Raw genomic sequence first — 15,522 nt, 5'->3', positions numbered from 1 at the left:
CAAATGGATCGCACCAAGAAAATCAATGCTGTAGATCTTGCTGGCATCATATGCTGCGAGCATGCGCTGCAAAAGAGCCTTGAGGTACAGCTTCTGGGTGGTCTCAATGATGCTCTGATCCATCAGTTGCAGTACTGCAGTTGTGTTTGCAGGCAAAAATTCCACAGTGATCGCCTTTAGGTTGTGAATCTTCCCGTGGTTCAGACAATTGTCAATTATGAAAAGCACTCGCCGATCCTTTGCATCGAATCGTCTATCCAGAAGGCGCACATAGTCTTAAAAATAGCAGCAGTTATTCAAGCTCGCTCGTTACTTCTGTAGGTGCATTCCTCGGGAATAGTTGCATTTCGGAAGCACCGCGGCTTCTCCGCCTTCCCCAGTATCAACAAGAGAAGCTTGTCCTTGCCTGTTGCATTGGCACCAAACAGCACCGTGACACACTCCTTGCTCTGTTTTCCTCTGGAAGAGGATCCGCCGGCGGTGGTGAACGTGCGATTTGGCAGCATCTTGTAGAAAAATGCAGCCTCATCTAGGTTGTAGATGTCTTTGGCTTCATACTTTTCAAGTAGAGCTTGGAGCAGACGTTGGTGCCATACGTCTACAGTGTCACGGTTCACAGCTGCGCTTTTGCCAATCATCAACTTCAAGGTCCCGCCATGTTGTTTCTTCAACCGTTCAAGCCAGCCATTGTTGAACTTGAGATATTTATGGCCCATTTAAAAGGCGAGAGCTTCAGCGTTTCCAGTAAGTGCAGATTTATTTATCACTATAAACTACATGCGAGGCAAGCCTAACGAAGCCCTCCGACACACAATTACATGGCCTGCAACATGGATCCAAATGCACACACCGTCGGTGCCAAAGTGGCTGAATGCGGCAGGCAATGCAGAAGGCAGAAGCTTCAAAATGTCATCAGGGCATCTCGCTTTCCTCATCAGTGTGCGCTGGTGATGGTGATGGTTGCAATGGCTGCACTTTCACCGCTGATCGACTCGGAGGTCACACCATGACATTTCTTGAACCGCTCAAGCCAGCCATTGCTTGGCATTGGCTTCATGTGTAGTGGAAGAAAGGCGATTGGAGTTGCGGAGACCAAGAAGCAGGAACCGCGGAAGGGCACCTGTTGGTGGAAGATTGGGCTCGGGAGGGCAGACCAGAAGAGGGTAGCTTTGAAGGGGCAGCGACGTTGAAACTGGCAGTGACGAGGCAAGGAGTTGACATGAAGGCAAGTGAGAGGAGTGACTGGCGTCCAAACGACTCGCACACTGGAGAGCAAGTGAAGAGGGGAAGGCAGTGGCCACTTCTATAGGGGGGGTGCGGAGGCCACGGAAGACTATGAGAGTATCGTGCTGGAAAGCACCGCAAATGCTATGGCTCGAGTCTGAGGTTGTGTTTGTTGTGCTCAAAAAATGATGAGGCGCTCATTATGGGTACGCATTGCGATCGTGAAAACTGAACGGTTTTGCAGTAGGGGCTCTGCATGATCACTGGGCAATTTTTTCCTGAGGTGTACCACAGTGAAGTTTTCAAAACGAGTCTTTCGGCACACCATTGTCAATGACACTGTGCTAATTCTACGGTTTGAGTGTCGGTGTTCGCACACCGTCACGTCCGTGCCATTGACAAATGTCTAGAAGCAAAATTCAATGACCCTACCACGCATTTAGACCATTTGTCTTAAGTCGGATGGCGCGAATCGAGCATGACCAGCTCAAGAAAAATCACTGGGGAAACATCAGCTTGCGTTGACCCGCCATGTTGACAGCCTGACTCGCTGCTGGCCACGCTTGGATTTTTTGTGTTTTTGGCAAGTTATTGGTCGATTTGCATTGTCAAAAGTGCAACGAAGCTAGGGGTGGTGTTTTATTGCGATGCAGGCCGATTATGGCAAGCGGTGAGCAAATTTCTAGACCGACTTCCCCAAAGTCGTCTTCCCGATTTGTTAACGTAGCTCCTCGTGTCGATTGTGGCACTTATAATCGGAGGGACACTTCGTGCTTTTCGGCATGTTTCAGAGCCAGAAGTGCTCTTTAAAGCGGTAAAGCTTTGCTAATTGAGCACACCCCGTGGAATGCTACAGTGCAAATCTGCTTGCGGTCTTTTGGTCACTTTTTGGCATCCAAGAAACCGTGGTATTCTGGCATTGCAAAGCGTCAGGAAAACTTTATTTTCGCGTGGATTTTATCACAGGGGACATCAGCGATGCGAATGCGACCAAGATTAACAGTTCGGGCACGCTGCACCAGAGAATTTGACAGCTTCCGTTCACTCCGCAGTAAACAGCTGGGAGCACTCTGCACTCGCTTGGTACCCTTTACTAGGCGGTCATCGGTTGTGGGTTTGGTACTTTTGGTCGCCGCCACTCGCCACTTCACTCTAAGTGGGTCAAGCTCTTCGTGCACTTTGTGTAATGCAGCTTAAAATGCATGCATTTGGGTCGGGACCAGAATAAATTTTGAATAAAGCGATTTCGTTATAACAAGGTATTACTGTATGTGTTACTTAAATGAGTGCTGGCATTTTCCTGCTCAAACTCACCTTTCAAAAATATATTTGTTGTACTCTATTCAGTGTATTTCACTTTTAGCAAACCCCATATTATGTATATATATATATATATATATATATATATATATATATATATATATATATATATATATATATATATATATATATACACACACACACAAAAGATACTTAAGAAACAGCTTTTTTTTTACGCCAGAAACACAGTCTATAAATGAAACATTCTGTAGCAATTTTTGGAGAACATGTGCCGCTACTCTCTGGGAAGGCTATTCGTGTGTTGTCCCAAGTTCACCTGGCCCCCACAGTACAGTGACAAGCAATGACACTGTGCACAGTGACCTGCAGCATGGTTAGCAATGATGATGAGGGCAAGAGGAATTCTGTTAAAAATATCCTGTGCATGTATCCAAGCACAGTAGAAGCAGTTCTTGATACAACTTGATGACACACTAAAGTAGTCCTTGCACAATGTGCCTTCTGCGACATCCTGTAGGTGCTACTTGATAGACATTCAGACAACATTGCAGTCGAACCTCATTATACAGCCGACTTCCATTAATACGACCCCGACAGTACACGCAAAATTGATAAAGTTATCCTGTGGGTTGAATTAAAGGACCACTGACAACCCAATTTTTGTTTATGACTTATGCTTTAGTGAGTATGTCTGTGTTTGACAGTCACAGAATGAAACTATAAATGCTCCAAAATGACATATACCGTATTTACTCGCATAATGATCGCACTCACGTAATGATCGTACACCTGAATTTTGTTGTCAAAATTTGATTTTTTTTCTTTCCCGTGTAATGATCGCACCCTGCACTTGTCGCAGCAATATCTAAGACTCTATCGATATATCGATAGAGTCTAGCTAATGATGATCACGCTTACCATCTGTTGAATGCTACGCGAACGACTCTTGAAGACATACCAAGCGGTCTGCACGCACCCAACATTCTTAAGCAGATGCCCCATTTCATTCCTTTCGTCACTTTCCGCACTTCCATTAACTACAACCAAACTTGCCTCGACTTTATCATTTGTAGGCTTCATAATGGTTTTGGTCAACAACAACATAAAGGGCGCCTTTCGATTCTTCTCGTCTGCACTCGTGGGCACGCAATAAATCGCAATCGGCAATGATAGTGGCCACGTTTACGCTGATACATTTAGAAGTGTACCCTATTCATACGCCAATCATCATACCTTGCTGGTGAAGCAGCGTACTGACATGGACACAGTGAAGACACACAAGAAAAGACGACACTCGCTTTCTAGTGTGTCTTCACTGTGTCCGTGTCAGTGCGCTGCTTCACCAGCAAGGTATGATGATTACTCACCAACTAGCCCAACTTTCCACTTTACTGAACATCATACGCCAACGCTTGTAACGCAGCTAAGATATTCGTCCAACCTTAGCGGAAATGTGCCGTATTAGGATAGCAGTGAAGACAAATGCCGCAGTTTCCACAGCATGCCCGCCATGTGTTTCTATGTCACTGGCAGCTAAGCGCGCCCATCTCTGTTTCTGTCCCCTCAAAGTGGACAAGGCTACGTTATTGTCGCAAAGTTGCTGATATTAATGATAATATTCATTACTGATATGGAAGAAACTGTTTCAATGCGCATAATGTACTCACGAGAAAAAAAAAAAATAAGTTTGCATTTGGCTTGCGCCTCTGGCCGTCATTTTTGTTTTGGTGTCCCACACTGACACTGGCAGCCGCCTGCTTGTCATCCCGCAGCAAATGCGGGATGAAAAAAGAAAATGTTTCTTATCGTGGGAAATTTAACCCATGTAATGATCGCACCCCTGAATTTGCGTTGATTTTTTTGACAAAAAAGTGTGATCATTATGTAAGTAAATACGGTAATTAATGGTAGCATAATTAATTACAATCAATTTTAACATCGCTTCAAAACACGCGCCTCAAGCTATAAGAAACGAGCATCGTACTGTGGTGGTCGCAACTGACCGGACACATGATCTAGGGGGCTCAAAAACTGGTGGCGCTGAGGAGCTCACAGTTGCAGAAATCGTCTGTTAGTGGCAAGCATGTTACATCATGTCGTTGGTGTCAGAACCATGGTCATCTTCATCGTAAGGAAGCACAAAACTAATGTCTTTGCATGATGCTCCTTCGTTTTACACGAACATTGTCAATAAAAGCATGTCACTGCACGAGTGACAAACAGTTTAGAATAGCATGCTGTTCAAAGATTTACGGTTCCGATGACAAGCTGCTGATCAAGCCAGGTATACTTGCTGGAAGCCACAGCCTACAGCACTTGTTATCCCATCGCTGCTCTTCAGCAGAGCACTTATTTTTGTTAACATGAATAACGTTGGCAGAATTATGTGGTGCTTCAATAAATTCACTTTGTTTTCTCAATGCCAACGATACGAAGAGCAAGCCATGTAAACTGCCTCGCTGAGACGGTCACAGCGTATGCTGTCTGTTAGCGAAGCGAAATGCTCTCACATCACATCTCCTGATCACGCCTGTGCTTTAGTACAGGGTGCTGCTTTGCAGAGCAGGCGCACTTTCTATACAAGTTTATTCCCTTAGTTACTATTTTGTGTAAGAAACAAACTGTAGTCGATTTTTATGCCTACATGAGCAGCGATAGACGTGAATGCCTCGGCTGTGATGATGGACTGCTGCTGGCACCGCTCTGTTGCAGACCTCACGCAGTCTGCGCTCGCTAGTTGGTTGTTTGTACATCATCTGATATATAGCCACATCCTGTTGGTATTTGAAATCGGTTACGTGCGGTAGTTGCTACAAGTCGGATGCCAGATCCATAGCATGTGTCTCTCGCTAGCAGACGAATAGCCCATCACAGAAGCGAGCAAGCAGCACCCTGTTGTGCTCCGTGCAAGTATCACAATCTATGATGTCAACAACATTTGTGGAGCCTGCAAAATGTTGCAGAAATCCCAAGCAGCCACTAAATGCGTCATATTGATGACGATGTCGCAATGTGCTGCCAAATCAGATGAGCATTCCCACTTAATTTATAAGCATATCAATATAAGGCAATGTCCACCATTAATACTCTGTCAGATGTACATACGTATTCAGGAGAATCGAACCACATCTAGAGTTTGAAATTTTGGTGTCAGTGTTCCTTTAAACAAGATGCAGAAAACGCCAAAACACACCACTGATTTATTTAACAGTATTTGCCCGATTTTAACACGTCCCCAAATCAAACGCGTGACCACAGATGATTTGATAAATATGTCCAAAGTGGAAAAAGTAAAGCAGGGAATGACATTAAAACTACTAAGCAAAGTAGAAATCTACTGGGCACCCAATTTATTAGCACGAAAAATAGGCAAGGGTCTAATATGTGTTGCACAATGGCAGCCAATTTTCTGAAGTCAGCTTGGCCGCCATAAATTAAAAAAAAATTAAATTATGGGGTTCTATGTGCCAAAACCACTTTCTGATTATGAGGCACGCCGTAGTGGGGGACTCTGGAAATTTCGACCACCTGGGGTTCTTTAACGTGCACATAAATCTAAGTACACGGGTGTTTTCGCATTTCACCCCCATCGAAATGCGGCCGCCATGGCCGGGATTCGATCCCGCGACCTCGTGCTCAGCAGCCTAACACCATAGCCACTGAGCAACCACGACGAATATGGCCGCCATAAATCTGTGCTTTGCGGTAAAGCGTACAAACAACTTGAAAGCAATTTTGGTTTCGTATCCAATAGCACCACAGAGGCAATTCTCGGCCCAACTTTCTTAAAACACACGCACGCACACGCACACGCACACACACACACACACACACACACACACACACACACACACACACACAGGCATGCGTTAGAATCTTCCGAGGGAAGGCCAAAAAGTTTCGACGGCAGATGACGTATGTACGACATATTCCCTGTGCTCTAAGCTTTGCTGACAGACACTGCCACTACAGGAGTCGCTATTGGGGTCACCACAGGGGGCAGAGGTGCATGCAGACAGGTCAAGTTCGAATCATCTGGCAACAACCAATTTTAGGATTGCAATAATGAAAGTTTGGGTGCATAGAAATGCTTGGGCACTGTCTGGGAGAGACCCTGAGTTGGGATCGAGTCAGTGGAAAAATCAAATTGGCCAGAGTCGAATTAACGGAAGTCTCTGGCAATGAAGTCACACCCGACACTAATACTTTCATCATATCTGATATTCACATAACTGATATGTGCGAATATAGAATTTTTTTAATACAGATAGAATATGAATACTTAGCTCTGAATACTGAATTGGATATTGAATAATGATGTGCACATGCATTTATTAGCAAGTTTAGCTATTTTAACATGTTCGATCATTACAATTAGATTGTCAATGTTAAAAAATGAGAGAGCATGTGGTTATACTAAAAGACTATATTTGACCCATGTGAACTTGGGAAATTGAGTAATTTCACTAGCTGTCTGTTGTCGCCAACCTGTGTCTTATTATCTAGCATCAAACGCGGGTATTTGACCCTGTGCCAGTCATCACTCATTGCATTTGCTGACAAGCAATAAGCTTAGGATTGGGGCATCACTGTTGAGAATCGGCCCATTGGACCTGTACTCCCGGAAAGACCATACTTATTGCATTTGGATTCCTTTGCACATTTTAAATGGATATATTAGGAATATTTATAGATGTAATAGTTAAAGTTTATAATATTAAATACATACGTGTTTATGACATAGAGAACCATGTGAAGAAGGTAGGGGATGAGATGCATGTTGCTTTGGGGCCCACCACCACCACTGTCTTCGCTGAAGGAGCGCTCAAAGGCAAAGCGGCTCAACAGAAGCTTCAGGTCATGAAGTGTTGACATGTAGCCAACATCCAGGTGACCCGTGCAGTCCTGGATGTATGTGTTGTGCCTGCCATGAGGCAAAGAGACCTATCAGTGACCTGCTAGATACTACTTGTAAGCAACATGGGGCCATATTTTCTAACAACCCATTTCAATTTCCATTCTTGTGCTGAGTGGCCGATCCAACTGACAATAGAGGCTCAGTGATGTTTCAGCCAATCAGAAAGGGCAAAATAAAGTGAAAAATGAAATGAATCATTACATAATATGGCCCTTAGTCACACCATAAAATGTAACAAAGCAAGCTATTGTTATTGCACATGTTGTGTGTCCCTTCTTCGTTCGACGTCCTGTCTTTGTGCACACAAAAGTCTAATAAGCACTATTACAGAGGATTTACATAAAAAAGAAAAGAAAAACAAACATATGCAGGCTTTTTAGGATGAAAATAGACCAACAGAATGTATATGTAAACCTAAGATACTATAAAAATAAGCAGGAAAATCATGCCTAGCTAGAACAACACAGACACATGCCATGACTCAAGGCAAACCATGCTACAGACTTTTGACTCCAATGGATGCTACAATAAACACACCCAAGAAGAAACTGGCAACGATGAAGGAACACTGTGCCACTATAGCTATGTTAATAGGAGCACTGATGAAAAAGTGCAGAAACAAATTATGAAAATAACTCACCTGGCAAGACAGCTGGCAAATTGTGACTCAGGAACTTGTGGCCCCCAAAGGGGAAGAAGACCGTTGCACTTGGTGTTGGCATTTTGTAATGCTGCACTCTCCCATTCATCACGACCTCTGGCATGCCTGTATGGATCAATCACATGTACAGCTTCCGTACTCAGTTGTAGGGTTGCTAAATTTGCACATAATTATCCCTTCCTAGAAATACTTATGTAAACAAATGTGGGCAAAGTAAAGCCCACATACAGGACCGCCTGGAAAGTCGGTGACAATACTACTTTTCAAATAACTTGCCTCCATGGTACAATATGTTGTAACCTTGATCCAACACTGTATTGCATTTCCTTGGGGCAAGGGGTGAAAAGAGACCCTTATTGAATTAAGCTCCAAAGTGTACATCAATTGTAGGTGCTAATCTGAGATGTCCTCAAGAACATTCCAATAAGATGGGCAAAATTAAGCACTGTATGGAAGATAACACAAAGAAACAAACACGGTGCTGACTTCTACACTGTCTCTTTCTGTGAGCTTATCTTTTTGCGTGGTGCTTAGTTTCACCATGAATTACCAATTCGCCCAAGCTTCCACATTTGTCAAGGTGTTGGAAGTCAGCACCATGTGTGTGTCCTTGTCTTCCACCCTGTGCCTAGTTCTGCCATGAAGCATCCCGATTGGTAGGGGATAAGGCTGGAGCCTATGTCGAATTCGTGACAGTGTAAAAACTGCCCATCTTCATTGTGTGAAATGAAAGTGCTTCCACCGAAGACAATTTGAATTTTATAATTATTAGAAATTTAAAATAGGCACTGACTTTCCTGATACCCTGTACGTACTCCCCTACCTGAAAATATTTTGGAGCACAGAATCCAAAAGAAAATCAAATTTTGTCGCTGGTAATACATCTGCCCTATAACAAAATGATGCAGAACACTTCCCTGTACCATCACTACATTGCTCACCTAAATTCAAGTCCCAGTGGTGAAGTTACAAGAGAATTTACCTTTTTCACAAATGCTGTGCTTCGAAAACTTTTGAAGTAGGCTGTAGACACACACACACACTGTCACATGGATACTGCAGGCTCTTTTTAAGGTGAATATGAAATGGCTTTGGAAATCTGCTAACCTTATATCAGAAGTACACATGAACAAAAGTGCACTGCATCTATGGAAAATAAATAAAAGTTAATGACTGTATGGCTTGTCAAGATAATTAATTTTACAGTGTTTGTTTTCATGAGAGTCAACCGTATAAATAAGCTGCAGAGCGTTATGTCGTAGAAATGCAGTCGCACAGTTTTCAGTAGTGTTTTCTAGGCCAATCGGGGAAGGAGCAGGCCACATGGATTGCATTTCAGCTCTGCCTGAGCCTCATACCCATTATTACCAGCATACAACCCACACCAAAAACTTTGAAGTTGGGGTGTGAGTTATACCTATGTGAATTTTGCGGCAGTGCATGCCGTGATACCATGAAGCGACATCTCAAGGCAAAGGTTTCCGTCATCCAGTTTTGTTATCTTCTAGGAAACCCTATCCCCTTCTCATCCCAGTGTGTTCAAGCACCCTTTGCCTCTCCCTCCTGGTTGCCCATTCTCCTCCTCTCTTCAGGTTGCGAAGTAAGGCAATGAGTGGAGTTAGTTCCTTCCAATCACTTCTGGGGCCACTGGTGTTGTGGTGTGCAGGTGTGCAAATCACGCGGCACTTTTTATATGTCGAATGCATGAGTAAAATGTGGAAAAAAATTTATGTAGGTTATCACACACTGAAAATGACTGAATGGGGTGTTTTAGGGTGCAATAACAGCTTTCCCGTTGTAAATCACACCCTCAATTAAACAATACTTTAATTATTATTATCTAATTGGCCGGTTATTTAGTACACAAATATTATCCAGGTGGCAGAAGAATACTAATGACCAAGCACTGTAGGTTTCACAATCATATTTTACCAGTTCTTTTAAACAGCTTGGCTAACATTAGCTGGGACATCCAGTATAATACTGGCACTTCGAGCTCATAAAGTTGCAACGATGCAGTTCTTTGAAAAGCTGGGACTGGTTTCAGTACTTAACAAAGGCTTGTATAATTTTTTCACATGATGAGATTCATATGGTAAGGGGTTAAAGGCTTGGAAACTAATATTTTTGAAGCTCACTGCATAATATATGTGGCTACACTTTTTTTCCCGCTGCTTCCATTGATTGCGAGGACAATGCTTCCTTTATTTCCAAACTTGAATCCTATCTCTGCAAATATGCACATATCAAAACTCTAACAATAGCCATGTAAGCAAAAATGTTGAAAAGTGCAAGTCTGCTTGGCATAAAAAAGGAAATGCATGTTTTGCTGCCTACTACAGCTTCTGTATTTTCTGGACTATAGCTCACACCCACTGTATAGTCCTTCAGGGGCTAATATGGGTTTAAAATGAAAAGTTTCTCTTACATTGTCCCCGCCTTAAGTATAGTGTGCAGGGACAAACTTCAACAGAAATGAGGTGTTTTAGCTTGTCTGTAACCAGTAAACTGTTGGCAAGCAAAAACTTTATTGTCAACCAGTAAAAGCCTGAATACTTTATTGGACTCTGTATAGGAGCCAATACTAAAAGCCACCAAAATTACCCTCTTCAGCACTGTGAGAACAAAACAAGTCAAGCATGTCGGATTAGACAAATGGCTCCTCAATGTCTTCACCACGTTCAGAATCTTTAGTATTTGCACACGGTCAACTACACTGAGCTTGAACAATGCCGTGAAGGTGCAGCATTCGCTTGCAAACTGTCATGGTGTTTCATATTCTAATGCGTACATTTCATGCATAATTGCCAGAGCAAGCTAAACATACTGCTCCTGTGCAGCAACTACCATTGAGGATCTGATTTTATTATGTGATTTAGCGTGCCAAAAGCTCGCAATCGCCGTCTTGCCTCGTTATCTTCCAGCTATCTCAGTTATATCCGATCTTACGAAATAAAATCATCTATAGTCTGCAAGCATAGATAATCCACACCCCATGACATCTCAACTTTCAAACTTGTATAGTCCAGAAAATATGGTACTTCTAATACTGGCAGTGCCAACACTAGCGCACATACAATATGGCAGATTGAACCTACCTGACAGCAGCCATGTGGCAGTCAACATGGACTATATTGAAGTGTGTAACTGTTGTGTACCCAGGTGTCTTGCGAGGCTTGGCTTCAAAGTCATCCAGATTACAGCGCTTGGTAAAGGTATAGATACCAAGCAGCTTGCTTGGTTGAAACTTGTAGCCCTCACGACAGATTATGCACACGAGTCCTGCCTCTTCACCCAAGTCCTCCATTTGTTTTAGAATTGAGCTCTTGGCTGTCACCTGCAATCAAGACTAAGTCAGCACAGCAGGCCTGCCTGGAACATTCTGCAAATCCTAGTGGGCTATCACCCAAACCACCAACAGCACCCCCTCACTTTTACACTGCTTCTACACATGGCTTCCATGACCAAGGCTCACTTTAATAACACCGTTATGAAATGGCATTAGATCATTCTGGCATGTAGTAGTGCCCTGGTTAAAGGTCAGAGAGGCTATACTAATCAAGACACGGCCACATTAGAAGGATGGAGGAATAAAGGCAAAAATGTCAGCCAGCAACATATTGTACAACAAACAGTTAGTGTGAGACAGCTAGTTGAGTGGTTATAAAAATGTAATTCTGGGGTATTCCACGCCAAAACTACAATATGATCATGAGGCATGCCATAGTGGGGGGCTACAGATTAATTTAGACCACCTAGCGTTCTGTAACGTTGATTGATGATTGATGTTTAATGGCGCAAGGGCATCTAAGGCCAAAGAGTGCCAGGACATGTGTTATGGTTTAGTAAAATTGTGAGATTAGGACTATGATTTAATATAAAGGCTGTATAGAGGCCTACACGTAAGATATATCTTTAAATACTAGTGGATGAATTCTAAAATAATTACTAAGATAAATATAGGGCTTTAAATGCATTTGCTACAGGCACACATGTTAAATTATTCTGGATTGTCCAAGTCCCTTGGTGTACAATTCTTGCTTACGCAAGAAGCGCAAGAGCTCAGACATACTTTTGTGCATCAGACTGTGCCTCACCTGTGAGGTGCAATCTGAAGGTTAGGATGGTATGAGATGATGTCGAGAAAGTTAACTTGCGCAAGATAATTAAGCACTCTTGTATAGTTAAAAAGTGCATCCTCTGATAAGAACATCGAGGGATGGGGTGGTATATGGTGTGAGTAGAGTTCTCTAAAATGAGTCAATCGGTGTCGTTGAAGTTCGGGACATTGAATGAGGACATGTAGGACGGTTAAGTTCTCACCGCAGCGTGTACACGTCAGTGGGTCAGTTGCAGTCAAGAGGTATTTGTGTGTGCCGTAAGTGTGTCCTATTCTGAGTCGTGCCAGTGTGACTTCAGTGTGTCTATCAAGCTTCAATGGGAAAGATTTGGTTAACTGCGGTTTAAGCAGGTGGAGCTTATTTTCAACTGCCTTGTCCCATTCAGCTTGCCAATGATTACGGAGCGCCTTTCGTACCACAGGTTTCATGTCCACACCAGGTATCCAGCTTACATCAACGGTATTCCGATGAGCCGCTTGTCCAGCATTTTTGTCTGCCATTTCATTGCCTGTGATCCCAGAGTGGCCTGGCACCCAGCATACAACAAGAGCAAGGTTTTGTTTATGCGCTACGTGGATCTGTTTAAGGAGCTGGTTAATTACAGGGTTTCGGCTTGGTTTGCCACAGGACAGGGCTGTGACAACGCTCAAGGAATCTGTGTATATTATAGACTTTTCTATCTTGTGTTGTACTATATACTCAATAGTGATCAGAATACCGTACGCTTCCGCTGTAAAGATGCTGCTATGTTTATGTAAGGTTTTATAGTTGGAGAAGTTTGGGCCATGGGCTGCACATGATACCGAAGTTGCAGTCTTTGAAGCATCAGTGAAAAATGCCATAGATCTATACTTGTCTTCGAGGGCCAAGAAATGTTGCTGAATGAGGGCATTTGGACAACTCTTTTTGTTAAGTTCTGTAAAGGACAAGTCACAGGTGACTGTACATTCATCCCAAGGTGGGATGGGTTCAACGTAGTCGCTTTCCTGCAGATCTCTGAAATCTACTCCAAGTTTTTCTGCAACGGATTTTACTGCTAACGGGAACGGCGGTGCGTGTGAAGGCCTGTTTGAATACAACTGACATGTGGACTGATCACTTATGAGTGCTTTGCATGGATGTTGTTTCAGGGACATGGTTCTTATTGCAAAGGTGACTCCGAGATATGTACGCTGATAATCCAGTGGCCACTGATCCGACTCTGCGTAGAGACTTTGCACAGGACTGGTGCGAAAGGCACCAAGTGCTAGGTGGATACCTAAGTGATAGATAGGATTGAGTAGCTTAAGTGCTATCTTTGAAACCGACTGATAAACAATACATCCATAGTCTATGCATGACAACACAAGGCTTTTAAAAAGAGATAGGAGACAGTGCCTATCTGTTCCCCACGACTGGTGAGATAAAATCTTTAAAAGGTTCATTGTTTTAACACATTTCAGCTTCAACTCTTTTAAATGCTGCATGAAGGTTAGCTTGGTATCGAAGATTACACCCAAAAATTTTTGTTCCTTTCTAATTGCCAGGCTTCTCCCACTCATCGTAATGCAAGGGTCAGGACATACCCCTCTTCGTCGGGAAAACAGCACACAGGTAGTCTTTTCTGCACTGAATTTAAAACCGTTTACGTCTGCCCATTGGGCGAGCCGATTAACAGTTAACTGTATCTGGCGTTCACATATGGACAGATTGCAAGATTTAAAGCTGACTTGGATGTCGTCCACATAGACAGAATAAGACACCACGGATGGTATAGCAGAGCGGAGAGAGTTCATTTTAATTAGGAAAAGTGTGCAACTTAGCACTCCTCCCTGCGGTATGCCGTTTTCTTGAAAAAAAGTGCGCGAAAGTACACTGCCAATGCTTACGCGGAACTTCCTTTCAGACAGGTAATTCTGCAAGATTGTCAGCATATAACCACCAATTCCATAGGACGCCAGGTCTTGCAGAATACCGTATCGCCAGGCTGTATCATATGCTTTCTCAAGATCAAAGGATACAGATAGACAGTATTGGCTGTGTACAAATGCATCACGTATATATGAATCGAGGAGAACAAGATTATCGGTTGTAGACCTTGCTCTTCGGAAGCCAGATTGTTGAGGATCCAATATACTATTATATTCCAAAAAGAACACAAGGCGACGGTTAATCATTTTTTCAAATACCTTAAGTAAACAGCTTGTGAGTGCAATCGGTCTGTAACTGTTAACTAAGGAAGGGTCTTTGCCGTGTTTGAGTATTGGCAGGACTATTGCCTCCTTCCAAGACGAAGGTATATGACCTGTTGCAAAAATCTTATTATAGAGACCTAAGATAAAGTTCATGGTCTCAGAAGGCAGATTCTTGATTATTTCATATGTTATGGTGTCAGAACCTGGAGCCGAGCTACCACAAGAGCCTAGGGCAAGCTTGAGTTCATGGATTGTTAGTGGTTTGTTGTATCCTTCTGATGACAACTTGGTTGGACGCAGAGGGATATTTTCAGCAATTTTTTTATGGTGTAAGAACTTTTCGGTATAATTTTCGGAGCTTGATACCCTCTGGAAGTGCTCACCAAGGGTGTTTGCTTGATCTTCTATAGTATCGCCAGAGCCAGTGACGAGAGGAAAAGGATTTGGATGTTGCCCTTTCAGTTTACGTACCCTATTATACACTTTGCTAACATCCGTGTATGAGTTTATGGAGGATACGTAGCGTGTCCAGCTTTCTCTTTTCGATAATCGGCGGATACGGCGGCCATTTGCCTTGCACCGCTTAAATTCTATTAGATTTTCTGTGGTTGGGTAGCGTGAAAATCTACTCCATGCTTTGTTCTGGAGTTTCCTTGCAGTTTCACAGTCTTTGTTCCACCACGGTTTTGGATTTACTTTATTTGTGCAGAACTGAGGTATGCAGTTTTTAGCAGAAACGAGGATATGTTCAGTGATGTAGGTGGTTAGTTCCTCAACACCTAGGTGGTCCACATCTTCCAGGCACAGTTTACATATGTTTCTGAATTTTGACCAGTCTGCACTATGAAGTTTCCACTTTTTGGGGTAAGCTTGTCCATCGTGCCACTTTGTTGTTTCTAGGAGTGTTGCGAAATGATCGCTCCCATATGGATTACTGATAACTCTCCATTCCAGGTATGGGAGAAGTGATGCTGACCCTATGGCTAAATCTATACATGAATACGTGTTGTGTGTGGAACTGTAATAGGTTGGCTCTGCCTTGTTAAATAGACAGGCTCCAGAAGAAAGAAGGAAGTTTTCTATTGCCCGTCCTCTCGCATCACATCTTGAGTCACCCCAGAATGTGCTGTGAGCATTGAAGTC

The 15,522-nt window shown here is 43.1% G+C and overlaps 1 protein-coding gene across 3 annotated transcripts in view; it reads right to left on the bottom strand.

The window, feature by feature from the left end:
- Window positions 1–15,522, bottom strand: part of poe (E3 ubiquitin-protein ligase-like protein poe) — a 590,397-nt gene that overhangs the window by 41,939 nt on the left and 532,936 nt on the right. For all 3 annotated transcript variants that reach the window (XM_055063706.1, XM_055063707.1, XM_055063708.1), the window contains 3 exons: window positions 11,183–11,421; window positions 8,064–8,189; window positions 7,235–7,429 (listed from right to left, as the gene is read on the bottom strand). In XM_055063706.1, coding sequence (XP_054919681.1) covers window positions 7,235–7,429; window positions 8,064–8,189; window positions 11,183–11,421 — 560 coding nt within the window. The remainder of the gene's footprint in view (window positions 1–7,234; window positions 7,430–8,063; window positions 8,190–11,182; window positions 11,422–15,522) is intronic.

This window comes from Dermacentor andersoni, chromosome 1, assembly GCF_023375885.2.
Source record: "Dermacentor andersoni chromosome 1, qqDerAnde1_hic_scaffold, whole genome shotgun sequence".
NCBI classification, from domain to species: Eukaryota; Metazoa; Arthropoda; class Arachnida; order Ixodida; family Ixodidae; genus Dermacentor; species Dermacentor andersoni.
The sequence above is the reverse complement of the archived record's forward strand: the minus strand, read 5'-3'. Positions and strand labels throughout refer to the sequence as shown.